Source organism: Anas acuta, chromosome Z (assembly GCF_963932015.1).
Source record: "Anas acuta chromosome Z, bAnaAcu1.1, whole genome shotgun sequence".
NCBI classification, from domain to species: domain Eukaryota; kingdom Metazoa; phylum Chordata; class Aves; order Anseriformes; family Anatidae; genus Anas; species Anas acuta.
The window spans coordinates 34,465,750-34,491,924 of record NC_089017.1 but is presented as its reverse complement, the minus strand read 5'-3'; the positions used below and the strand labels follow the sequence as shown (position 1 = coordinate 34,491,924).

The 26,175-nt window shown below is 38.5% G+C and overlaps 1 protein-coding gene across 1 annotated transcript in view; it reads right to left on the bottom strand.

Moving 5' to 3' along the window:
- Positions 1-872: 872 nt before the first annotated feature.
- Positions 873-26,175, bottom strand: part of TRPM3 (transient receptor potential cation channel subfamily M member 3) — a 430,339-nt gene continuing 405,036 nt past the window's right edge. The window contains exons 22-25 of the mRNA XM_068667797.1: positions 19,815-20,004; positions 19,067-19,266; positions 17,739-17,871; positions 873-7,124 (exon numbers count right to left, since the gene is read on the bottom strand). Of these exons, the coding sequence (XP_068523898.1) occupies positions 5,675-7,124; positions 17,739-17,871; positions 19,067-19,266; positions 19,815-20,004 (1,973 nt within the window). The 3' untranslated portion in view covers positions 873-5,674. The remainder of the gene's footprint in view (positions 7,125-17,738; positions 17,872-19,066; positions 19,267-19,814; positions 20,005-26,175) is intronic.

The following is a 26,175-nucleotide window of genomic DNA, read 5'->3' as shown; positions in this document are numbered from 1 at the left end:
GAATTGTCAGAAAGTTCTACTGTAGTAATTGCCAACTTCTGCTTTTTATTACATATCTAAACACAGTCTAAAAGTGCATTGTGAATCCAGTAGACCTTTGGAAAGTACCATTTTCCCTAGTGATATACATTTAGACAAATCATACTTGAAAAGCTTCATATTAGTAGGAATTTGTTTAAAATGACATTTTAATCATTTTTTTTCTCCCTTTATAAATGATTGTTATACACTTACAAATGATAACCCAAATAATAAACGATTAAATAGCTATTAGTATAGTATATTGCAAACACTGTTCCAGACAGCAGTAGCAGCATATAGACTCTCCTCATGTACAACAACTGCAGTGGTGGAAGAATATAACTTTAATACAATTTACTCTTGTGAAGGCATAAAATTGTATTTCACAGCCAATTCCCACTTCTGTCCCCTCCCTCTCCCTACCAAATACTAAAATAAACAAGACTTATCACTTCCCTGCAGCAGAAAAAGCAGCAATTTCATAATCAAACATTTTTCTTAATTTTTTTTTTTTTTTGAAATAAGTACTCTGTGGCTCTATGATAGATCTGAAAACGTATAGCAAAAATTAATAGGTTAGAGACTTTCATGACTGCTCTGTCTCAATGGCTCAGTCATTAGACTGCCCACCTGATGATGACTTAGGATAAGCTGTGCCATGACTCAAAGTAATATAGAAATAGCAGGATAAACGAATAAATCCATTCTCTGACAAATGTCAGAGTGTCAGAGTAACTCCTTAGAAATCATTTTTTTTTTTTTCTTTTCCCATCAGATTTGCATCAGCAGTGATAAGACCATAACTGTCATCAATATTGCAGAAGAGAAAATTATATTACCTGTAGTGTTCACCCTGTGATTAGCTATTAAGCTGCATAATTCTTACTGGGGTGCAGAAAGTTGGTCCCTCCACATTCAACACTAGTGTTTCTATGCAAAAGTGTGGCAAGGCCAGTGAATTCCATCCAAAGTAATGCAGTGTTTCCTTATATAAGCAGACACCTCAATGCCATACTTCTGCTCAGTTTGGACGATGTTGTTTGAAGTGGATGATGGAAAATTAATGCTATAAAGCTTTCCTATTTCTTTTGAAGAAGGTGATCAATACCTGACATCATTTAACAGAACTGAAAATGTTGTGTTTTTTGAAAAAAATATGCATATTTGTGCAAAAACGCAAACATACTATTATTTTGAAGCAGGGGGGAGGCTCACAACTACGAAAGTATTCCTAGGGAAATCCAGGAATCACAAGCTCACATTTTCCCTTGTGGTGATTATCAAATCCTCTTAACTGTATAACCTGAGCAACATAACAAGACATTTATGCTTGTTTTAAAAATTTGCACCATGAGTTTATAGATAATTTTGTTTCACTGGCTCGCTCTAAACTAATACCTTTGATAAATTCTGCTCTCAGGACAGAGATACTTGTTTGTTCCGACTGCAGTCATTGGACTAAGGCTGTGTGCTGCTACCAGCACATTTTTTTATCAGTTATATGTGTAGTTGCATTTTCCACGTGCTGACAGTTTCTAGGAAACAAATCATTTTCTTCTCTTACAAAAAATATACCTAACTAAGATATTTATCCCCTGACAAAAGGCTATCCATTCCACAAAAGGTACAAATCATTTTTATTTTTTTATTTTTTACCAAAAATCTATAAATGGAAAATGAAAAAAAGCAATCTATATTTGGAACCCAGAGGGCTTTCCTTATGTGCATGAATGGATATTTTGGGTGTTCATTGTATTTTTAAATTATCCCCACACTGCCATTTATTAACTGGCACTTGTGCTAAGAACAATAATGTAGCACCTTATCTCTTCCAAAAAAGAGAGAGCCAAATGTCTGAGGACTGCTGTAGGTTCGCATTTTGTGTTGAATATTTCAATTTCATAAAATACAATTGTCATTTAAAAATAATAAAAAAATCACTTACTTTGCTAAAGATCAAACATAATGGAAATAATGTAAACATCCAAAAGCTTGAATTCATTCCTAACTGGATTCGTCTTTACAGGCAGGCAATAGCAAAATGTTAAGTTTCATAGCAGTCCAAAGAAACTCATGGAACAATGCATGCATTTTCATTGACACAAAAAAAGACTGGACTGTAAGGAAGAGAAACTATTTCAGTCATACCACACGGTTATTGTGAAAGAATAATGTGCTATAACCCAATACCTAGGACAAGTGTATACCCCAACTGTAGAATAGCATCACTTAAACTGGAAACAACAGAACAGATTACTATAGGAAAATACTTATAAAATACTGTACACTGCTTCCTCAGTTGGCCAGCATATGTAAACAAACAACTAAGTTCAGTTGAGTTTCAAAATATTATTAAAGTTCATTTATCTTATAATCTTTTGCATAACATGCCAGTTCATCTTTCACACTACCACAGCTCACCTGTCACAGCCCGCAGTGGCTCATTAGAGGTTTACACATCAGCTCATACAGACATTTAAGTGGAGCTATACAAAGAAATGTGTGAAATATACCTAACTCACACACTGTGACCAGAAATGCATATTCCATATGTATGCTAATAACTGGATAGTGGAACTTAATGCTTGATGCAACATGTGCTATTTTATTGAATGTTACAGATTTACAAACAAGACTTTATAATGTGATATTAAAATTGTCCTGTAACGTTCACTAATATTATCACATGTCACAACTATACTGGTTTATACATGGGAGATATGTATATATGTGCAGATATATAATTCATAAGCGCTATCCCTTGATACAGAATATGTCATATGGCACAAGCTATAGGTACATGATGATGGATGATAAGACTTTTATTCTCACTAAATGGTCATAGTACATTGGGAGGGAGCAATCTGGCCCCATTGCAAGAAATGGGTTTCTTACCACCAAATTCTGAAAGGAGCAGTTTGATGCAATACGTAAAAAAGAGATGAAGATGAAATAACATAACATCCATCATAATATATTCTATAGAAACCACGTTGTAGAAGAAATGGGAAACATTCAGGAAAAGAAGTGTTCTGACATCTTGCAATCACACTTTTAACATCTGAATTTACATTTTATATATAATGGCAATATTTAAGAGGTAAATAAAGTGTCCTGTTTCCTTTTACCTGGAATGTGTGTTCCAGATCAATAAAGTGCTGTATCTTAAATGTTTATACAGCTTCTGGGTTTGGCAAATTCCTTTACCCTGACAAACTAAGCGATGAAATCTACCCCAGAGGAGAGCCCTATGCCTCAAACAAATCACTGTTGACGAATTTCTAATGAATTTGAAGTTCCTCTAGAGTAGGCCAGAAATATGGTGGAGGTGGAAGAATCCACGAATAGTTTTAGAAGACATTCGTAAAAGTAACAAAGAAAACAGAGCGAGAAGATCCCCCTATACTCATCAAGGACAAATAGATTTGGAAAAGCCTTAGTAAAAGGCTGCTAACAAAAGTTGGCACATTTGAAGCAGATTGTTAAACACAAGTTCCTTTGTCCCTGGGCTTTTTGCTATTGTTCAACAATCAGCCTATTACAAGCATGCTTCATAATGCACAGAAAGGTTTCTGACCTTTCTTGGTGTTGCCATGTGACCATAATGCTGCACATGGACTGCAAGGCAATTGCATAAATATGGTGTCTTGGTGGAGTTTAGCTCACTGAAAGCTTGGTCAAATAGGATAAAGAAAGGAACACATTGGTGCAGGAAGCACGAAACACATTGTGCTTAGTGTGTCCATGTTGCAGTTCTCTATGTAATGAACTTTCCAACGTAGTGACTCAGTACCTAAAGGTATTTACCTTCTTTGCCTCTTGTCTTGAGCCAGATGATTATTTTTATGTCTCTATTTGTTGTCTTTCAGACTTTATTCTCACACGATCCTTAGAGTCTCCCAGTGCGAGATTCTAGTGAGAAAATGTCAGCCTACATTTTCAAAGCTGCCTTAGAGATTTGGAAGATAATTCCCATTTAAATAAATGGGAAGCGTATACCCCACTTGCACATGCTCTTTTTTAATAACAAAAAGGACCTGATTCTACACAGATGTTGGTCATTGTAGAGATGTTTTATTTTTTAACAGCACTAGCTTCACTCTTTTCAAGCTTAAAAGTCCCTTCACAGAGGATGTGAAATTTTGATCCAGTTGCTTTTTATACTTCTTTAACATTTTCCTGTCTTCTGCATACCCTTTCTCCTCTGCTCACAATGATATCTTTCCTTAATAAGTTTAAAATTCCTGTTGATACTGTGGTCCCTTAGAAAGTATGTGAGTGAGGTCAGTGGAGTCTATTGCCATTAACCAAAACCCACAATTATATTACAGATCAAATACGTTTTCTCCTACTAAAATGCATGTCATGTAATATGCTGCAGAACAGTGGAAGCATACTTGCAACTGATGTAATTTGTTGTTAACAGACAATTCCTGTTTCATTCTGGTTCTTTAACCTACCTTAAAAACATATACTACATACCTTTTATTGTTCTGTAGTATTCTGCCAAGAATGCTTTCATTTAAGCAAATTCACCCTAATTTGGTTGATCTGGATTTAGAGCAGATAAATCTTGATACATCTTATATAGTTTGACATGTTCAAATACAGTGACGTCCTCATTAAAAAAAAAAAAAATTGTATAGTTTTAGGTGAGAAATATTGGCAGCTCAAATGGAACGGCAAGAAGAGCCTGGTGGCAACCTCACAGGTAAATCTCTCCAGCCTGTACAATTAATTAAACAGAGCAGTGAGAACCTGATAGTAGTGCTGTGCTCTGCTCTGATCACCCCATTCTTACTGTTCCATCACATCCTTTGATTTAATAAGACAACATATTGATGACAAATATGGTAAAAAAATAAATATATACTATTCTGCTAAATTACATTCATCCTAAGCTTGCTTAGCTGTCCTAGAATCTAGAATGCCTATTTTACACAGGAAATCACCTGATATTTTAACATAAATTCCTCCTCCATTTAAGTTGCAGTACAATAGGTGTTTCTGTTCCCTTTCTACTTTTGATTTTTTATATTTTAATTATTATTATATATTTTTTTTTGTGACACTAGAAGTTGATACAAAAAGAGACAAGTGAACTTTATGGTTGTTAGCTTGTTGATCTTTCTTCATTTACACAAGACTGGGAAGTAAGGTATTTGGGAGGCTTTAGGTTTATTTGCTGCCAGTTCCTACAAAAATAACAAATGCTTTTCATCAGTCATCATAATGATGAAACGGATGAAAAGGAAGTCATGATTGAAGTTTAGAACATCTAATTTGTACATCTCTTTTTGCCAGTTAATTCCTGTGTCCTAAAAACTTGTGAATTATAGATCTTAGGATGCCTTCTAGTAAAAGGCAGATTTCTGAACTCAGTTATTACTTGTGACTTCATAAAGGGGGATTTTTTTCTTGTTGTTTATTGAGGTGATCATAATTATTTCATCCCTCCCCTTTTCCTTAAGTGCAAATGTCAACTGGGTCAAGATGCAGTAGCTCAGCAGGAGCTGCTGAGACTGACAATGTGCTCCCTTGACTGGTGGCTGACGCCAACTGGAGTTGACATGGAATTATATGAGATGTGTTAATTCTTCTAAGGAAAATGGACTGGAGAGCAGATGATCCTGCCTGCAAGCTTTGTCTAGGCCTAGCTGTGCTTGCTTTCGAAGCTACGGAAGGCTCCTGTTCTCGATAATCTTCTCATGGACAGGTTGTCTCCTTTGCTCTCTGGCCTCGAGGACTTGCTCCTCTGGAAGGGGTTTCGCAGACTCGTTGCATTTCGCTGTCTGTCAAGTTTATCACTGATTGAGTAGCTCTTACGTGTGTGCTGTGCATACAGCATGTTGGACTCCTCTGCAGAGTAGCTGTTGGCCCGCTCTATTTTTGGAAGTGGGATGCTGTTGTTCAGAGTTCTTGTTGCATTGCCATCTTGAGGAGATAAGGGGATTCCCTTCTTGTCTTTGGACTCAATATCTTCATGATCAGAACTTGGGTGGCTTAGTTCTGCTTCTCTCTCTGGGTGGCAGCATCCCAAGTCTTCCACCTTGACCCCAAGGCTTCCAGGAAAACTGGCCCTCTCTGCAATGGCCTGGGGAGCGCTCACACACCTTGTGTCTATGCAGTCTGTAATACTTGTGTACTCTGCTGTTTTGACTGGGACGCCAAGGCTGCTGAAGTAGCTTCGAGATGGTGAGAACATAAAACTGTGAGATTTCACAATTGGTGTTTCCTCCAGAATGAATGGAGTTGTAGCCAGATAACGACTGCTTTTGGATCTCTCTAAAGTGTGGTACAAGGGAGGGTCTGAATCCCAGGGGATTTGGCAATCTGTGATTTGTGAATAGTCTGAAGAAAATGCTCTTGTTTCTATTCCAGATGTTTCCTCATAATCAAGACTCCTGCCAGAAATCTTTTCACTAGGTGTACTGCTAATATACGTGCTGTTAGCTAAAATGGAAGAGGCTATGTGAGCCTGTAGGGCTGTATCTACAGTACCAAGAATATTTATGGAGCTGTCAAGAGGCTCTGTGTCAGAATGCATCTCATCCATTGCAGAAACATAGATGTCAATACAAGACGAAGGCCTTCTGGAGTCTGGGGCAATTGACAAAGTGCTGGTAGGGGCTAAGGGAACCTTTCCTTCTTTTGCTATCGAGTGAGAACTGCTAGCCCGGTGCAGGCTTGGAGACCTTTCCTTAAAAATGCTTTCAAACTTTTCCAACCCACACTTGTCCTTCATATTTGTTGCATAGAAAGAGTGGCTTCGCATGCGGGGTGTGATTGTAGGAGATGTTGGGGACATGGACTCCTCTCCTGTAGGATCTATGCTCTCTTGAAGCTTGTATGTATTTCCTTCCTGACTATTGAAGCTACTCTGCCTCACAATGTAGGCTGCATCTGTACAGTCAGATGAGGTCCTGGATCGTATCTTGGTTGTCTCACCTCTCTCTATGCCGGTCAGTTTTTCTAAAGCTGTCACCATTCGTCCTATCATATCTTCCAGCTGAGCAAGCCTGATGTCGACGGTCTGCAGAGAAGCCTTCATGCAGTGCTCTCGCTCATTTACTTCTTCCAGTCGCATGGCCATGTTCTCTACCCTTAAGGAGGGGAAGATGAAAGGGGTTAATTTTTACAAAGCAGTGATGTTCAACCAAAAGGTCATTGAAACAAATTGAAATAAATAGGTCTCAACATTCAGAATCAGTGTGCACCTCATATACATCAAACATTGCTAAAAGAGTTGCAGCAACCAAAGGATACTGCTTGCTCAGGAAATTGTTCCAGTAAGTTAACCAGTCAGTGTCTGCTCCGTATTGATTATAACATAGAAGGGATTTTAGGTATGCACTATCCCAGGGACAGGGGCTATTACAGAAATGTTATTATGATTTGTTACCTCTCTGCTGCCAAAACTTCTAATTAGGTGGTTACAAATGAATAAAACTTTCAGCACGTGCACATGATATTGCTCTCAGTTGTGCTACAGGCAGAACTATTGTGGTTAACTCCTGAATTAAATGAAGTCATGGAAGTGTGTAATGTGCCACAGAACGTGGGAAATACCTCACATTTTTCTTCTGATATTCCCCCCATATTTGTACCAGCTACCCTTGCATGGGCCTAAGGAAGTATTTTCCTTGTTCTCTGATTCATACTTACAGAATCACAGAATTTCTAGGTTGGAAGAGACCTTCAAGATCACCTAGTCCAACCTCTGACATTAACCAGTCCTCTACTGAACCATATCCCTAAGCTCTACATCTAAACATCTTTTAAAGACTTCCAGGGATGGTGACTCAACCACTTCCCTGGGCAGCCCATTCCAATGCCTCACAACCCTCTCAGTAAAGAAGTTCTTCCTAATATACATCCTAAACCTCCCCTGGTGCAACTTTAGCCTGTTCCCCCTTGTTCTGTCACCAGGCACGTGAGAGAATAGGCCAACCCCACCTTGCTACAGCCTCCTTTAATGTACCTGTAGAGTGCGATAAGGTTGCCCCTAAGCTTCCTCTTCTCCTGGCTGAACAAGCGCAGCTCCCTCAGCTGCTCCTTGTAAGACTTGTTCTCCAGACCCCTCACCAGCTTTGTTGCGCTTCTCTGGACTCTCTCGAGCACCTTCACGTCCTTCTTGTAGTGAGAGGCCCAAAACTGAACACAGTACTCAAGGTGCGGCCTCACCAGAGCCGAGTACAGGGGGACAATCATTTCCCTAGACCTGCTGGCCACACTGCTTCTGATACAAGCCAGGATGCTGTTGGCCTTCTTGGCCACCTGAGCACACTGCTGGCTCATATTCAGCTGACTATCAACCAAGTCCTTCTCTACCAGGCAGCTTTCCAACCACTCATCTCCCAGCCTGTAGCTCTGCTTGGGGTTATTGCACCCCAGGTGCAGGACCCGGCACTTGGCCTTGTTGAACTTCATACAGTTGGCCTCAGCCCATCGGTCCAGCCTTTCCAGATCCTCCTGAAGAGCCTTCCTATCCTTGAGCAGATCAACACATGCACCTAACTTGGTGTCATCTGCAAGCTTACTGAGGGTGCACTCGATCCCCTCATCCAGATCATCAATAAAGATATTAAAGAGGACTGGCCCCAGTACTGAGCCCTGGGGAACGCCACTAGTGAATGGCCTCCAACTGGATTTGACTCCATTCACCACAACCCTTTGGGCCTGGCTACCCAGCCAGTTTTTAACCCAGCAAAGCGTATGCCAGTCCAAGCAATGAGCATCCAGTTTCTTGAGGAGAATGTTGTGGGGGACGGTGTCAAAGGCCTTACTGAAGTCAAGGTAGACCACATCCACAGCCTTTTCCTCATCCACCCAGCTTGTCACTTTGTCCTAGAAAGAGATCAGGTTCATCAAGCAGGACCTGCTTTTTATAAACCCATGCTGACTGAGCCTGATCTCCTGGTTGCCCTGCAAGTGCCATGTGATGACACTCAAGATAATCTGCTCCATGAGCTTCCATGACACTGAGGTCAAACTAACAGGCCTATAGTTTCCCGGGTCTACCCTCCGGCCTTTCTTGTAGATGGGCGTCACGTCTGCTAGCTGCCAGTCGACTGGGACCTCCCCTGATAGCCAGGACTGCTGATAAATGATGGAAAGCCAGCTCCTCTGCCAGTTCTCTCAGTACCTTCGGGTGGATCCCATCCGGCCCCATTGACTTGCGTATTTAGCTCAGATACATAGAAAAAGATTATCAACATTGTACAAAAATGTAGGTAATATGTATATAAAAAAACTGCAAGGAGTGAGCACCGATGAAATAAAATGTAGTGTACAACAGGGTACACATATCAAGACTGTTCTGTTCCAGTGTTTGTACCTTTTGTAGTCTGTGTTAATAGTTTAGGGATTGAAATTGTGAGCTTATTAGCTCCCTATCATAATATATAAGAAAGTACTAATAGCTAATAATTAAATGTGTGAGTTTAATTTAAATTTCAGTATAACTGTTTTATATACAGTATATATAGTATTGATTTAGCTCACTTTTAAAAAGTTTTCATCTGTAAAGTGAACTGTGAATTTAAAGTGAATTTATGCCAGTGGCTTATAATCATTTCTGTTTGCTGGCCTAAAAACTTCTAAAACTTCTCTAAAAACTTCTAAAAACTTCTCTACTGCTTTTGTATGGAGTCTTCCAATTTCATGCAATAAGATTGCCTTTAGCATATACGAAATTCCTTATAATTATATTTCTCTGGTAGTAGTCCATGGAGTAGACCAGGGAATTCCATTATCTGCCAAAGAGATATTAAAAGCTGCATACTTATGTAGTTTGTTTACTTACATATGGCTTATTTTAGGGTTGCACTTCTGGGTTTCCCTGTCCCTATTGACACTGAAAAATGAACAGTGAAGTGACAAATACCAAATGACAGGTTTTCCACACTTCTCTCAAGTCTCTTATTCTCTGTCTATTACTGCAAATCATACTCCAAAGTTAATATGCACTCCGTCAACCGTAGCTGGGATTTCTGATGGGATAAATATCATACCCTACTATTTGTAGATAAATTTCCAACAGGACAAGTGATCTGAAACTGGAAACACAACAAACACTCCTGCTTGTCCAAATGGAAATCAGATTTTAGGCAATAAATGAATATTGGGCAGCATTAATATCTGGTATGTCACAGAAGCTTAGGAAGTGAAACGCTGAAGTCTGACTACAATGTCATGTTGAGCAGCAACCATCCATCTGCACAAGAGAGGAGAAGGAAGAGAGTGGCACCACACTCTGCAGCAAGGCTTGTATGCACAAGAAATATGGGCTTATTGTGTTGAAGACCATGAATTTTGAAAGTACAAGTAAAAAAACAAAAAAACAAATCTACAGATTTGAAGTGTTCCATGAATCAGCAACTGTATTACTGTCATCAGACTTCAGTGGATGAAAGATTAAATAAGCTAAGACCCCTTCAAAGAAATAAACCTGTAGTTTCAAGCAATCTCCTTCTACTCAGCTTATTATTATTAACCACTAGTCTACTTCTTCTGTCAACCTCCTCTAACAAAACAGACTAATGTTATTACAAGCACAGGATATAATTTCATAGTAAGAGAGCAGTTGGTGTAAGAAGCAGTTGAATTTTCCCTTACGTTATTAGTTACTTAAACTGCTATTTTATCAAAGAAATTATACTTTTGAAAATTTTATCAGCTAGTAACTGAGTACCTGGTCACTCACTCAGATTCCATAATAACTTCTTGATGATGATGACATATATAGGTTGACAGTTCCGGTACAGTTAGACATGCTGAAAATCCTGAGTAAACTCGTGGTCTATTTGAGCTAAAGGAAAACGTTTTGCCTAGATATTAACAGAGCCTGACATAAGATGTAAGACCTGTGGTTTCACTGGCCAAGACAAAGAGAGGCTTCTGGGTTACTTGGACTGGTGATTGCCATGGAAGAAGCCCCAAATTTGATCACATTGATAGTGGTGGGAAATTTCTTTAGAAACATAACAAGGTAAGGAATTTGCAGCCTGGGTTCAGAAATAAAAGGTAACCATAGATGTACTGTGAGGTACATAACTGAGAGGTACATACATGTGTTTACACTGGATGAATCCCAGAAAGGAAAGAAGGAAAGAAGAAAAGAAGGAAGGAAGGAAGGAAGGAAGGAAGGAAGGAAGGAAGGAAGGAAGGAAGGAAGGAAGGAAGGAAGGAAGGAAGGAAGGAAGGAAGGAAGGAAGGAAGGAAGGAAGGAAGACGGACAGGAGGCAAAGAAAGGAAGGAAGGAAGGAAAGAAGAAAGTAATCTTGAGTGTTTCAATTCAATTTCAAAGCTATTAGCTGACTTTAGTCATCTTTTGTTTTACATATGACACTGCTGGACCTTTATACTTTTAATTAGGGATATTCTCAATATTTTATGCTCAATTCTGTAATCATTCAGCACACACAATAGCACTCTGTGAGTATTCCCACTAGAAATGTGATAAAATCCCATCAACTAAACACTGAGGACATAGGGAGATATGCTCTGGAGAAATACAGTCATAATCTGGTCCTTAAAATATTTTAATAAATGAAAATTTATATTGTCCTATGTTAGATGATATTGCACTCAGTGAACACAGCCAAAGCTGTATTTTCTTCAGGAATAGTTTCAAATTAAAAGACTATTTCAAAGCAAGAAATAAAAATAAGTTTTTCATAGAATCATATCATAAAACAGCCTGGGTTGGAAGGGACTTTAAAGATCACCTAGTTCCAACTGCCTTGACAACACCTCCCACTAGATCAGGTTGCTCAAAGCTCCGTACAACCTGGTCTTGAACTCCTCTAGGGAGAGGTACCCACTTCTTCTCTGGACAACCCATTCTAGTGCCTCACCACCTTCTGAGAGATGAATTTCCTCCTAATATCCAATCTAAATTTCCCCTCTTAGTTTAAAGTGACTTCCCCTTGTTTTGTCATTTTCTGCCTGAGCAAAAAGTTGCTCTCCATCTTTTCTTATAAGCTCCTTCTAAGTACTGGGAAGCTGCAGAGCTTCTCAGAGCCTTCTCTTCACCAGGCTGAACAGCCCCAGCTCTCTCAGCCTTCACAGAAAGGATTCTCCAGCCCTCTGATCAACTTCATGGCCCTCTTCTGGACCTGCTCTAACAGTCCCATATCCTTCTTTTGCTGGGGGCCCCAGACCTGGATGCAGCACTCCAGGTGGGGTCTCACAAGGGCAGAGCAGAGGGGCACAATCACCTCCCTCTTCCTGCTGGCCACCCCTCTGTTGATGCAGCCAAGGATGCAGTTGGCCTTCTGGGCTGCAGGCACACACTGCTGGCTCGTGTTGAGCTGTTCCACCAGAACCCCCAAGCCCTGCCGGGCTGCTCTCAATGAGTTTTTCTCCCAGTCAATGCTCATGTCTGGAATTGCCTTGACCCAGGTGCAGCACCTTTCTCTTGGCCTTGTTGAGCTTCATTAGGTTCACATGGGCCCACTTTCCAGCCTGCAGGTCCCTTTGAATGGCTTCCCTTCCTCCTCTTGTATTGACTGCGCCACTCAGCTTGGTGTCATCTGCAAACTTGCTGAGTGTGGGCTCAATACCACTGTCTATGTTGTTGATAAATATATTAAACAGCACCAGTCCCAAGACAGACCCCTGAGGGACACCGCTCATCACTGGCCCACCTGAACCTAGAACCATTGACCACTATTCTCTGGGGGTGACCTTCAAGCCCACTCCTTATCCACTGCATGGTCCACCCATCCAATCCATATCTCTCCAATTTAGTGATTAGGATGTCACGTGGGACCATGACAAAGGCCTTGCAGGAGTCCAAGTAGATGACATCGTTTGGTCTTCCCTTGTCAAGTGATGCAGTCACTCCATCATTCTATGCCACCGGATTGGTCAGGCAAAATTTGCTCTTGGTGAAGCCATGCTGTCTGTTTCATATCACCTCCTTGTCTCACATGTGCCTTGCCTTGTATATGTTCTCTTTTATTATTATTAATTATTATTATTATTATTATTATTATTATTATTATTATTATTATTATTATTATTATTATTATTATTATTACTATTATTTTGCGATGTGTACTGGAGATAGTATAAACCTTTTGGCAAATCTCACAATATTCATGTATGATGCCTCTATTGAACCTGTGTTTTTCCTTACAGCAAGATTTATCTCATGTATGAGAGGGTGCCAAGCCATCTTAGCAGATGGGCATGAGAACAGAAAAAGAGATGGCTAAATCTAAAATGTGCATTGAGTGTGTTTTGCTGAAGCTTAAAAAATTCTAATAGAAAAACATATACCAGCTGAAGAGAATATGCAGTAACTGGGGAAAAATACAAGCTCAGAGCTGGGAATCTGACAAAGGTACTACGTTGTCAGTGACCAACTTTAAATTATGGTTTGGAAGATGAAGGATTTTGCTGGCATTCACTTTGGTTATAGTCATTTTTAACCTCTACACAGCTATTCATCTATAATTTAATTGAAGCAATGATTTAATGGGAGTAAGGTACTCTTTCCAGAAGTAGACCTCTTAACTGAATTAAACCATTAAATGAATTTGAGAATTAGGTTCACAGGTCCCTTTGTAGAGCTGTGCCCATTTTTTAGGCATCCTTTGTGTCTGCAAAATCGTTTTCATCCATGCAAAGATTGTAGACGCTGAAAGTCTCTTAAAGAGGGGATCCACATTGCTTGTTATAGGTGACCGTTGAATGCTTTTACTTTTCTGGAAGCAGTTCCCAAGCTTGTAACAGGCTATTTGTACTGTGCCTGATATTTTTTGGTAAGGTATCTCTGGTGTAAGTAGACAGCCAATTTTTCCAAGTATTGTGTTTTTTGCAGGTTAAGGATATTGTGTTGTCCTGGCTGCATTCCTGTCTGGATCCTAAAACCACCAAACTCTTTCTGATTAAAGACAGATGCAGTGAGATTAACAGACCTTTCCTAGCCCCACTTTGCACATATGGCCTGATCGGGTAAGGTCACTATCGACCCTTTTCTGTGCACTTCATTGTGCTCTCTCTGGAACCAGGATAACAGCTATGTCTTCATTCTCAGACACTGTGAATGCAATTGCACTGAAGACTGTGTGAAATGTTAAGGTACTATAGCTATGAACTCCAGAGATGACATAATAATGTCTACTCCAACCAGTTTATCTGATTTTTAAATACTATTAGGATGTGACCCTTCTCCCTTTGGAATCAACAAGAGGTATTTGTTGGGTCAAGACTTGGCCATATGGCCAAGAGTTTTGAAAGTAGAGTCCAACTCTACTTTCCTCCCTGGTCTCCAGAAGATTCACTAAGATTTCCCTTTATGATAAATGCACTTAAAAAAACACCTTACAGTTTTGTACTGCTTTGTATTTCTCACCATAATCACTTCCTCTGATCTGTATCATTAACTCAGACCTACTTCCATGTACCTGTGCTAGACCCTAGCAAACAGAAAAGGACAGACATCAAGAGTTGTTTCATGTTTTTGATTTCTGAATGTAAAAACAAGCAGTCAAAGGAGGCATTCTGTGTGGTGACACCAACTGTGGATACCTCTGGGATATCTTCTGCAGTGGGAATGGTAAGACTGAACCCACTGAGGCCACACAAGATGTCAGGGTGAACTATTCCAATGTGAGAGTATATAAACTGCTGCTTGTTTTAGGGGAGTCAGGCAAGGCATTGTGATCCTGACCCAGCATGGCCACTGAAACCATGGCTGAAATTGCTGGTTCACATGCAGTTCAACACATCAAGAAACAACATCTCTTGTTCTTTTGCTTTCCTGAACTCCCTCATGCCTCTGGGACCAATCTAGGCTGAACTTCAAGGCAAGACTTTGTCCCCATCTTCTATTGCCCTTCTAGTGCTAGATTTCTATTCCTTCATCCAGGCTTACTGGGCTTTGCACCCTGATTTTGCAGCTGCTTTTCCTTCAAGTAGTCCTTGGGGCATTTTGGTAGATCCAGCTGCAAGCAGAAGATACTCAACGGGATGTTTAAGAGGTGAAAACATTCTTGTGAGCTAAGCGCATCACAGATGCCTGGAGGAGAGGGAAGGCTCTGAGAAGTCTAGGTGGATATACATCACACCAGGCCTTGTCCCAGTTCTTTTCTCCTCCACCTAAACTGCATCCTCAGCTTCCTGCAAAAGAAAGGTCTTCAGTGCAAAGGGAAACTCCACACACATTATCAGGATATTCTGGGTTGATTTTACACCATGTAAAGTTGAGTTAATTGGCCAGATGGCTAGGGTGATGATATCATGGCTATAATGTAGATACTGTGCTTGATCTAATACTACAGGTTAATGACTGGGCATTGGAAGAGAAACTGTGTTATTGCATCTTCTCTGTTTTCTTTGCTTTACATCTTGCTAATTGTACAAAGACTATTATATAGAGAGCTTATGAAGTATAAAGCTGGGTTTTAAATATTCAAATATTCTACAAGTTGGGAAAAAGAAGTTTGGTGTTTTAGATCCAGAGCACTTCAAGGGATACATATCTGACCATAATTGCAGACAAAATGACAGACCTGGGAATGTAGTTCTTAAACTGAGCATGATTTAGGATACTTATACAGCCTGGATCTGAGCATATTTAATCTAATGCTTTCAAACTTGTCTCGTCTGGGTAGAGTATTGTAGTGGGTTTAGAGGAGAGCTGTTATGAGATGGGACTTCACTGCTGGAAGTCATACTAGTGGAATGTCCAACTTTCCTGTGTTTAGGTTTGGAAGTAGACTCTGTACCCTGTCCTCACAAATCCTATCCTATCCTCACAAACGGCCTTCCAAACAGAGCTGGGATTTGCTGGTTTTACACTATTGACTAAGGAAAATGAATTTTTTTATATTTATTTCTCTGTGAGACTCAGGTCATCCTTCATTTAGGATTCATAATCACAAACCCTCCTCTGGAATTTAGTGCTTTAAGTCATTAATTTAAAATATAGAAAAGGACTCCTTTCCTATAAAACAGGACCAAAACAGAGAGCAAGGATAGACTATTACAAATTCATTGTTCAGTACATAGAACACTTGCCTAATGTAGGGGAGGTCTCAGCAGGGTCATTTATTTATACAGACTTCTTTCCTTGGCCACCAAAAAAATAAAGCTATGAGCAAACAGAGATTTGAACCTACAACTACCATTTCCAGGTTAGTTTTCTGATCTCTGCAGTATCAGAACACAGGAAACCTTGGACCACCGTTCAATCTATCCTTCCGTCTTTGAAACGTAAGTAATTCTTCAGTCTACAGTCTTCAACCACTTTCAGCTTAGGACCTTCTTGGGAGTAAACTGATTTCTATGTATTTAGAAATCCTGACAGGATTTCTCTTCCATAAGCTTATCTAGTCTTTGTTTTAACTAGTGTCAACTTTTACCTAACATCATCAGGTCTTTTAGACCTCATAATCTTTCAAGAATTCACTCTATTCTAGTATTTAGTGCATGAAAAGGACACCTGCTTTTATCTATTTTGAACAGTCTCCTTTTAGATTTATCTGTTGCTCTCCTAGTTCTTGTTTTGGGAGAGGCAGCAAATATTGATTTCTACTCACCTTCTTCTTGCATGCAGGATTATATAGGCCTCTGTGGTTTCATTTCTGATTTTTCCCTTCCAGACAGAATAGAGTTTTATTTGAGGATTACTGGGCCATCCCTTGTGAAGAAGCTATTCCATGCTTTACCATGCTTCCCCTCTAACACCCTTTTCTAAAATGTGTCTTGAGAGTACTATTTTCAGGAAAACAGATGATTAAAGGATATTATATTTGCTAATCCTGCTCTGGGATAGATTTAGTTCAAAAACAATTTAAAAGCACTTTTTCTTGCCTACATGAAACATATTTTAGGCATAGCTTCATCAGGAGCTGTGCCGGAAGTTTACATATAAATAGAAGAGTGTTATGCCCATGTACTCAATTACAGCAATGACTCTCCTGATTTGTTTTACATGTTAAATCATAGTACTCAGCGTACAGAATATTCAGTGGTTCTTAAGTTTCATGAGTATTTGACAGGATATCACCTAAGTATTTTTATTGGCAACAGTGCTGTGCATTGAACAACAAGCTCTGTACTCAAAATTTAGCTCTGTTGATCAGCTGCTATATGATGAAAGCATGTATTGGAGATTAACAGATTCATTAAGTTTAGGACTGTTAAATTAGAAGACTAGAAACATGCACTAAACCCACATATTATCTTAGTCCTCTGTGCTTGTTATCATTCTGAGTGAAATGTCTAGTTCCTTTGAAATTAATAGCAAGATCCCTAGTTTCATCTCAATGAAACTAGTCTACCTACCAAGATCACCCCAAAGTAAAGCTCTTTCTTTATTTAAATGCTAAAGCTCTAGTTTTTATTGAGGAATTCTCATTTACTCTCCCACTGTGTTTTGACCACTTGACCACTTGTGCCTCTAAGTTCTGCTTCAAAAACTGCAGCACAAAGAGGAATTGTGTTTTCCTCACTATTTCATTTGCATACAATTGGAACTGGTTAGATGATACAAAGTTTTCAAAATTTTGAGGAACATTTGCTTTAGTGAAGAAGAAAAAAAAAAAGAGAAAAGAAATTGATCACCTTGTATCACTCTACTTTTTCATTAAGATTTACTTAAAATTCCCTCAAATGTTTCCCTTTTCAAGAAAAAGAAAGAAAGGGTGAGAAAGACAATAAAGATATATTTCTAGATCAACATATGAGAGAGCAAAGTGCACCTTTCTGAAGTGACACGAATTCTTTCATCATTGGAGGAATTAAATCTGTCATCCTTCTCTCTAAAATATTCTTCTATACACTGCTCTTCAAAATCATGGACTTTTTTCAATTCATCCTCAGTTATGAAAAGTTCTGTAGAAACAATGGAAAAAATGTCAGTTTGGCAAAGCATTAACATGTGAAATTAGGTACACTTTTCTTATTGCAGAAATCACAGACTGAACTTTCAAAATCAGGCTTCAATTTTATCTGGCATTTTCATATGAAAGCAAAGAGATGCAGCTAATTTCCAAATTAGTGGCTTCAATTATAAGTGATCCTGGAGATAGCAACACTTAAGCAGGCAAATGCTGTACAAACATGAATGTGTTTTGATTACATGAGACCTAAACACAGCTGTTGGTCAGGACCTGGAGAGACAGTGGGAGCCAAACGTCACCTGTAACCTAATATAAATTTAATCATATTTGGAGACCGGTAAGAAAGGAGTATGAGAGTAGAAAGGGTCTGTTTGACATGGCAAGAGATGAAATCTGTAGGCAGTAGCAAAGGCTATGTCAGACACAGTGTGATGTGAGTGGGAGGAGAGCAGTATAGTTGCACTTGCATCTCTCATGCCATCACAGGACTTCAGCTCCTTTCTTGTGGAGAAGTGGGCTGTGGCATGGGTTTGAGTTGGGAAGAGATGAACATCCGCTAGCTCCCTACTTCTGTCATATACACTGGGGGAGGTGGAGTTTTTCTACTTTGAAGAACTAGATAAGGAAGAGCAGAGAAAGTGTTATCAAAATAATCTGTCAGGTTTCTATCATGCTTATGGGAGTTCTTATTAAAGTGTCTGGAGAAACCACTCCTCCACTTTGAATCAATGTCAAGGAGACAACATGTGTCTACAGAATAATTACTCCTCACCATCTCTTATCTTATGTAGGCATAAAGTGTGTTGAGGGGACATATGTGCTATTTGCTCAAAAAATAGGAACACTATCTCTGTATTAACTGCAATAAAAGTAAAGATCTGGAAGTGCAAAGAACTGTAAGAATTCCAGTAAAAACAGTCTTCTAGCAACAGCAAAACAAACCTCTTTGTTTTGAAGAAAGAAACAACTCAAAATATCCAGGAACAACACTGCCTCATTAATGCTCTGAGGAGAACTGTGTGTTAAGGAATGGAAGTAAAGCTAAGTGATTCAGGTGGGAACTTGTGGCTAATAGTTCTCTGTTGAAAAGGTTACCAAAGTACTGGGCTTAGCCTTCATTCATGTCAAATACCAGATACTACAAAGAGAATTGGAAAGTCCCACTCTGTAAATTGTTTAAGGCTTACTTAGTCCGTAGTCTCTCTCATCTGGGTCACTTTCGTGTTTCCGCCATCTACAGCAAAGATGTTGGAATATCATAGTCATATGGCTGAAAATGATCAGAGGTGGTGGGAGAACTGGCCTTTCATGAAATGTCATGATTAGCTGATACCTTTGAAACTTCCATACTTGGTTGGATATGGATTTGACTTCAAAAAATGTATTGCTAGGAGGCAAGAAGAGAAAATAACATCAGATTAAAATGTTTTTGAGTACTTTGCCAAAAATGGTATGACAGCACTTTAATTACACACATTTCACTAATAGTGCCAAACTTTTCCTTGTCATACAAAAAAAGGAAGAACAAAAGAAAGCAGATAATAAGGTTGTTCTTCAGTGATGCACAGTGGCAATCAGTCATTTAAAATGTTATTACTCTCTATTCTTGCTCTGTGCAACCAGTTAGTTTTTCAACAACCTAGTAAAACAGGCAAGTGTTTTTGTTCTTATCTTCTGTATTAGGAGTGAATGAAACTGAATTTCAAATTTTTGGATTTTCTACTTTCAGTCGCATTGGATGCCTGTCCTTGGAAATGAGATAATGTAAAAAATTTGACATTTCCCTCACTCTCTGGAGACAAGGTACTACTTTATATCTTCTCACCCCTACATCCTCTGAAAATAGCTTTCAGCCAAAGTCTTCAGCTTAGCTGCTTTTAGACCATGAATAATGCCCACCACCCCCAACTCCATTCTTTGCAATGTGTCACTCACTTGAAAACAGCAATCAGAAGGTTCACCAAAAGGATGTTTGCAACCAAGAGGTAACAGGCCATGATGGCAGGAACGATCCATGCTCCTGTTTTGCAGGGAGGCAGCTGGATTATTTTACCATCTTCTCTTGTTTCATTCTGACCACAAGGAGCTGGGAACAAAAATACAAAAATACAAACCAGGAATGAATCTTATTTTTTCTTTTTTTTTCTGCTTTTTTACAGAAATATTTAAATGTTTATGAAGGCCTGCCTGCCAAAGCAATATCTTCTAAATAACAGTGCCATTAATGCTCCTCTCAATAAATCTGCAGTTGCTATAGGTGGTGGTGATCACATGCATGTCAAATTTATCACATATTTTAAAAGCTACACTTCTTGATGCTATATGTTATTTTCCATGAAAGTCAAGATATTCCCCTTAGAAATTTCAGGAAATCTGTCTCATGTAAACTGCCCATTCTTTTTAACTGAAATATCTTAGTACTCTGGTATTAATTAGTGGCTGTGCAAAAATCAAAATGGTTAATCCCACAAAAAGTTAACATACTATTTTTTAATGGTGAAAGGTTTTATTTTTATTTTTCATAGAAAAAAAAGAAGTACATTTAAAAAAAGAGTATATATTTATTCCTGTGCACTGTACTTCCCAGAGCCCCTCTGGGAAGAATTCATAATGGCCTTCTGCTATTGACTTTTGACTGCATTCCTAGAAAAACAGTGGGGGAGATTATCAAGTCTTTATTGTACCAGGTAAAGGGATATGTAGGCAACAGAGTTGCCACCTGTTTCTTTCACAAATGTTTTGGAACAAAAATGACTAAAATTTCCTCATCATGAGAGTTGTAGAACTGAAGCAGGGGGAGAAAAAACTGTGAAATAGTTGTTATTACTATTCAGGAGATTTAGTTTGTAATTACTTCTGTCATACTATTATGACAGAAGGCTACATCCTGCATCAGGTTCAACATGAACTCTCCCAAAGTATTCAACTCACAGAAAACAAAACAAAACAAAACAAAAAAACAAAAACCAACCAACCAACCAAACAAACAAAAAAAGAGCCAACTACAAGCAAAACTACATTTGCAAGCAGTTCTGCTGTGTCTGGACCCACATTATATCTAGTTCTTAGTATTTACAGAAAAAACACTTTATTCCTGGAACAGGTTAAATATGAGCAATTCTTTATTTCTTGGAAAATATCATATTACAGGCCCTTTCAGTTATTTGCTCCAACCAGTGGCTTCATTTAGACATTCAAAATACCATCTGTGAGCTGCTGGATTTCTTGAGCTAGGTGCATTCAGCCTCCATCCAGCAGAAACTGGGACATTCAACACCTCTTGGTATCAGCATTCAACGTGAGACTTTTTTGTTTACGTGGAAACAGTAATGTGTTGATTCAGAGCTACAAAGCTACAACAGAGTACCAAACCCCATCATGATCTCACCAGTAACACAGAAATCATTCTAGCAGTTGATGAAACCTGTTGTCCTTCTGTGTGTTAAAGCACAGAAACAATAATGTCTTTTATAGTGAAGAGAGGAATTTCTGAAAAGCATATCTTAAACTTTAAATCAATGATATCCAAAACTCCGCTTTAAGTCTGGCTATAATCTATTATTCCATTTTTCTATTAAAAATATTTTCATCCAAAATATTTTCCATCTTTCACAACTACCAAGACAAAAATATTTTCTCTAACGTGATTTTCCTACAATAGAATATTTGGAAAACCATTAATGTGTCAGTTGTCAGTTTATGCCACATGGTGGTGTCTTCCTTGAAAACACGCTTCCATAATCTATACATACATAGGTGTTTGGTTTGACTTGAGGCTTTGTAAACGTCTTCTGTTGGAGAAACAGAACTTAGCATTCCTTTAAATAACAAAGGAATACTAATCTTACACCTTACTTTATGGAGGTCTAAGCCAACATTCAATCTTCAAATCTTCAGCTGCGTGAGAAAGTATGATGTGTGTCCAAAGTTCTGAAGCCTTTGTTCTAATGTGTATGACTGAAATTAACATCTTTTTCCATTTTAAACCATAACATCAATTTTCAAGGATTGTGCTCCCACTATTAAGCAAACTATTTGTTAAAAACGATTGCTCCCAGAAAAAAAAAAGGAAACTGAATTTTCACCCTTTGCTACAGGAAGGAATCTGGCAGGTGTCTAAGAGTGCAGATGATATTCTTTTTAGATACCAAAGACACTTGCTTACTTTTAAGAATTTAGAATTCTGATTGATGATTTTATATTTTGAAAAATGTGGGGATTTTTGTAGTATGTGCAATAACATATTGTAACGACAAACTTTTTCAAAGAATAATTTTAAAGTGTAGGAAAACATACTCTTATCTTTCTACATGACAGCCTTCCTTTAGCAAAAATTATGTAGGGTTCATAATTCTAGTGAAATGTTTTGTTAAAATAAATTCTGTTAGTGTAACTACATGCATATTCCAGGTAACTGAAAAACTCAGGTAGTCAAATGACCTGTAGGTCATTTGATGTAGGTAGGACATCAAGCCCCGAACTTCGGTTTTGAAGAATGGTAATTGGTTGAAGTTTTAATTTCAATTACATGTATTAACTTCCCTCAGCTTTCAGATATCGAACCTTGACAGCTGTGGTGGTATGTACTTGTTGCATCTTTTGTTTCTCTTTTCATAGTCTGCCTCTATGCTTATGTTTCCTTCCTGGCTCCCTTTTACCGTTTCCTTTACAGGCCTTTCCTGCTACATATCTAATGTTTCCTCTTTCCTGGCCAGCAAACTGGTGCAAAGCAAACAGCAATAGCCCACATCTCTGTGCTTCAACTGTACCAGTTTACCAGGCTAGTAAGTATTGAAAAAAGGCTAAGTGAGCTGCTTAGGGCTGTCTACTTTTTAACTAACAGAGAAAATACTGAACTTTGGGAACTCTGAATCTCACATCACTGCTCTCTTCATCAGTAGAAACATTCAGGGAACTGACAAGTATCTCATTACTTGAAGAAAGTTTCTTTAACTAGAGTATTGTGACCTTACACATTGCTTTTTGCTCTCAGACATATTAAAATGACTCCAAAACATCTTTCCTATCATATTTTAATCATAATTTATAGTAAATCTCTCTAATTTTCTTGTTTTCTTTCTCCCTCCTTCTCCCTTCCTTAAAAATATCCAACCAAATGGAACCTAAAATATAACCTCATGGGAGTGATAGGAAGGGGAAGACTGCCACAGCTCAAGGCCAGGGAGATTCTTGAAGTGATGTGTAGGCAGTGCAAAAATATTATCCTCTGCCTTTGTCTGACAATACAAAAAATATTGCTTGTGCTGCAGAGTTGTAACACAGATGAAGGAGGAGAAGGGAAGGGAAGGGAAGGGAAGGGAAGGGAAGGGAAGGGAAGGGAAGGGAAGGGAAGGGAAGGGAAGGGAAGGGAAGGGAAGGGAAGGGAAGGGAAGGGAAGGGAAGGGAAGGGAAGGGAAGGGAAGGGAAGGGAAGGGAAGGGAAGGGAAGGGAAGGGAAGGGAAGGGAAGGGAAGGGAAGGGAAGGGAAGGGAAGGGAAAAAGCATGATTTATTATATTTTGTGCAAAAATGCTCTATTACTTCAAATTCCAAACTAATCCATGCAAATAACAACCCTTACAGGAAGATACCACAGAGACATACAAAGGATGAAATGTTTAAGATTGTATAGATTTTTGTATAGAACTTTAATTTTAATAAGAAACCTTTGAGAACTTAAATAAATTCTAAAAGATTAAGAAATGTAAATAATTTAAATAAAAGTAATTTGTATTAATTATGTTTTCCTCAAGTTCATTGGATAGTTGCATAATAATTTGTCTTTCATATTCTACTGAAACAACTGCATTCTGATTACTTGGCATTGCTCCAATACAAGCAAGAAAAGGAGGCTCCATCTTTTCTCTTTACATATATAGGATTTTCCAATAATGCTTTAGGCAAAGAGAACAAACAGAACTCAGATTGATCCTCAGATTTCAGATGGCACTTGAAATACTGTCAGCTGGAAAGAAAATCCAGATGCAAATCTGACGTGAGACAACAGGCAAATCTGAAAAAAGACCAAAAAAAAAAAAGAGAGAGAAACCAAACCCAAACCCATGTTGACTAACAACAGTCTCAGCTGCTCTACTTTCTGAATATAGGAAAATATGAAGTCTGCTTTTTTTTTTTTTTTTTTCCCTACAGGTCAGTTATTTACATCATTTACCTATCTTCTCTACCAAACATTTTTTCCCCCCCCCCCCAGAATAATCATTTCCTCTTCAGTATTTCTATATACTTCCATATCCTTAATATCCTGGAGGGACAGATAGCTTGGCAAGGTGAAAAGAAGTTCTTTGCATGTAACATCTGTGTTCTGAAGTTTTTGGCTAGTATTGCCAGCAATAGTGCTGAAGTAAGTGAGGCAAACCAAGGGAGAGATTTTACAGCATTTGTGGGTTTTCTCCTAGACAGGCCTTCACTGCTAAGCAGCTAAGCAGCTGGCTGCTGCCCCATGGATCCCATCAGGCAGCAGAAGGTTGGGCTAGACTAAGAAAGGCAGCCTAAAAATGAGATAATTCCACACGCCATAACCAGTACCTTGGCCTGGACCGCCTCTTGTCCTTGACTAGTGCAGCTGTGATGAACTGTCAGTCTGAGAGGAGCTACTTTGAGACTGGTTTTGCTCTTTGGCTTAATTTGCCTAAAAAGTTAAACACAATTCTAAAAGGTTTACTTTTTTTTTTTTTGTTTTGTTTGTTTGCTTGTGTTTTACCTTTTACATCTGGTTGGTTTTCATGAATTTGCAGGAATGTAGTACTTGTGTACATCACTGATAATTAACCATACTGCTGAAAAGTGTACATGTACTCCCAGAAGTGAGGATACATTTCTGTCCCCACTTTTGAGTTGAAGGTGTTATCACATTGTCAACAGGAAACTAATGCACACTCCAGTTAACATATGTATTTTAAATGTGAAATGAATACAGACAGTATGGGTAAAAAGTGTAAGTGTACAAGACATGCGTTATTTTAGAGAGACATATTTTACCGATGTTTTAACAGTGCAATGTGTTGAGATAAAAATCAAACTACATCCACTGGATGGTTAGGCTGCCAGCTGATGAAATATATCCAGACATTACATCTGGTCAGCCTTAGTGGCATGCTTTACAATCAACAGAAAGTGAAATAAAAGTAAGTCAGGAATTTTAGAGTAACATACATTCTTTGTACATTTCTCAGAAACACAAGGATAATTTCTAGGAGCATGACTCCAATATACATGCATCTAAAATATTAGCATTGTTACTGAATTCCAAACTTGCAAATAATGTTGTAATATTAAACATCAAAATATACAGAAAAAAACCCACAAACTTTAGGCTTGCTACTATAACAACAATGATGATAATAACCTGCTCCGAGCTATAAAGTTCAATTGTAGTTAGATGTAGCATACCAATTTTTATCTTATTTGAGAAAGTACAAACATTGTGTAGTACTCTAACATGAATACAGTGGCTGATTTAGCTTAGAACAACTTGGAAAATAGATAACAATAAATTTTTGAATGGTGAAAAAATAGTAAACCTTTTGGGTGCCAATCCAGTCATTTTGATTGAGTAACATCACCAACCATTTGCTCCCAGTCTATTCCAGGGGTAACAGTTCTTGAGACAACCAAGCCTCAGACAGACATGACATATTGCATATAATTTGTGCTGCAAGAGTGGCAGATTCTAATTCCCCTGCATCATCTGTCTCTCAGGAAGGAGGAACTAGGTGCTGCTTTTCATTTTGGCATCACCACTTTCTCTGCAACTCCTAGTTTCCTTGACACAGACAGAAGAGCAACACATCTACACCTACAGCTGGGGATGAAACCATTAGGAATTTTACTTTCCCTAAGCTTCAGAAGTAAATACTCTGCATCTTTTTTTTTTTCCTTTTTTTCTTTTTTTTTTTTTCCCAAGGTTTAAATGTTGGGCATCTGAATAATGTACAAAACCACCTCTAAATTCTTATGCAAGGGTATGGAGCCTGCCACCCTCTTTTTATATTTAAGAAACATGATTCATTCAAAGACAGTTTAATTTGTTGGGTTTCAGGGTTCTAAACTATAATCAGCATTTCAATATAAAATACCAAGAACTATTTATTCAGCCAATTGCCACATTTGTTTCACTATGGTAGTTACTTAGAACAACATCAATAAATGGCCACTTGTAGAGGGACATAATTTTGCTTGCGCATGGAAGGTATAGTTTTAAACCTTTATCCATCTATTACACCTTTGGAGCAAGCTGACATTTTGAATCCACAAGTATTATGCCTTTGGATTGAAATG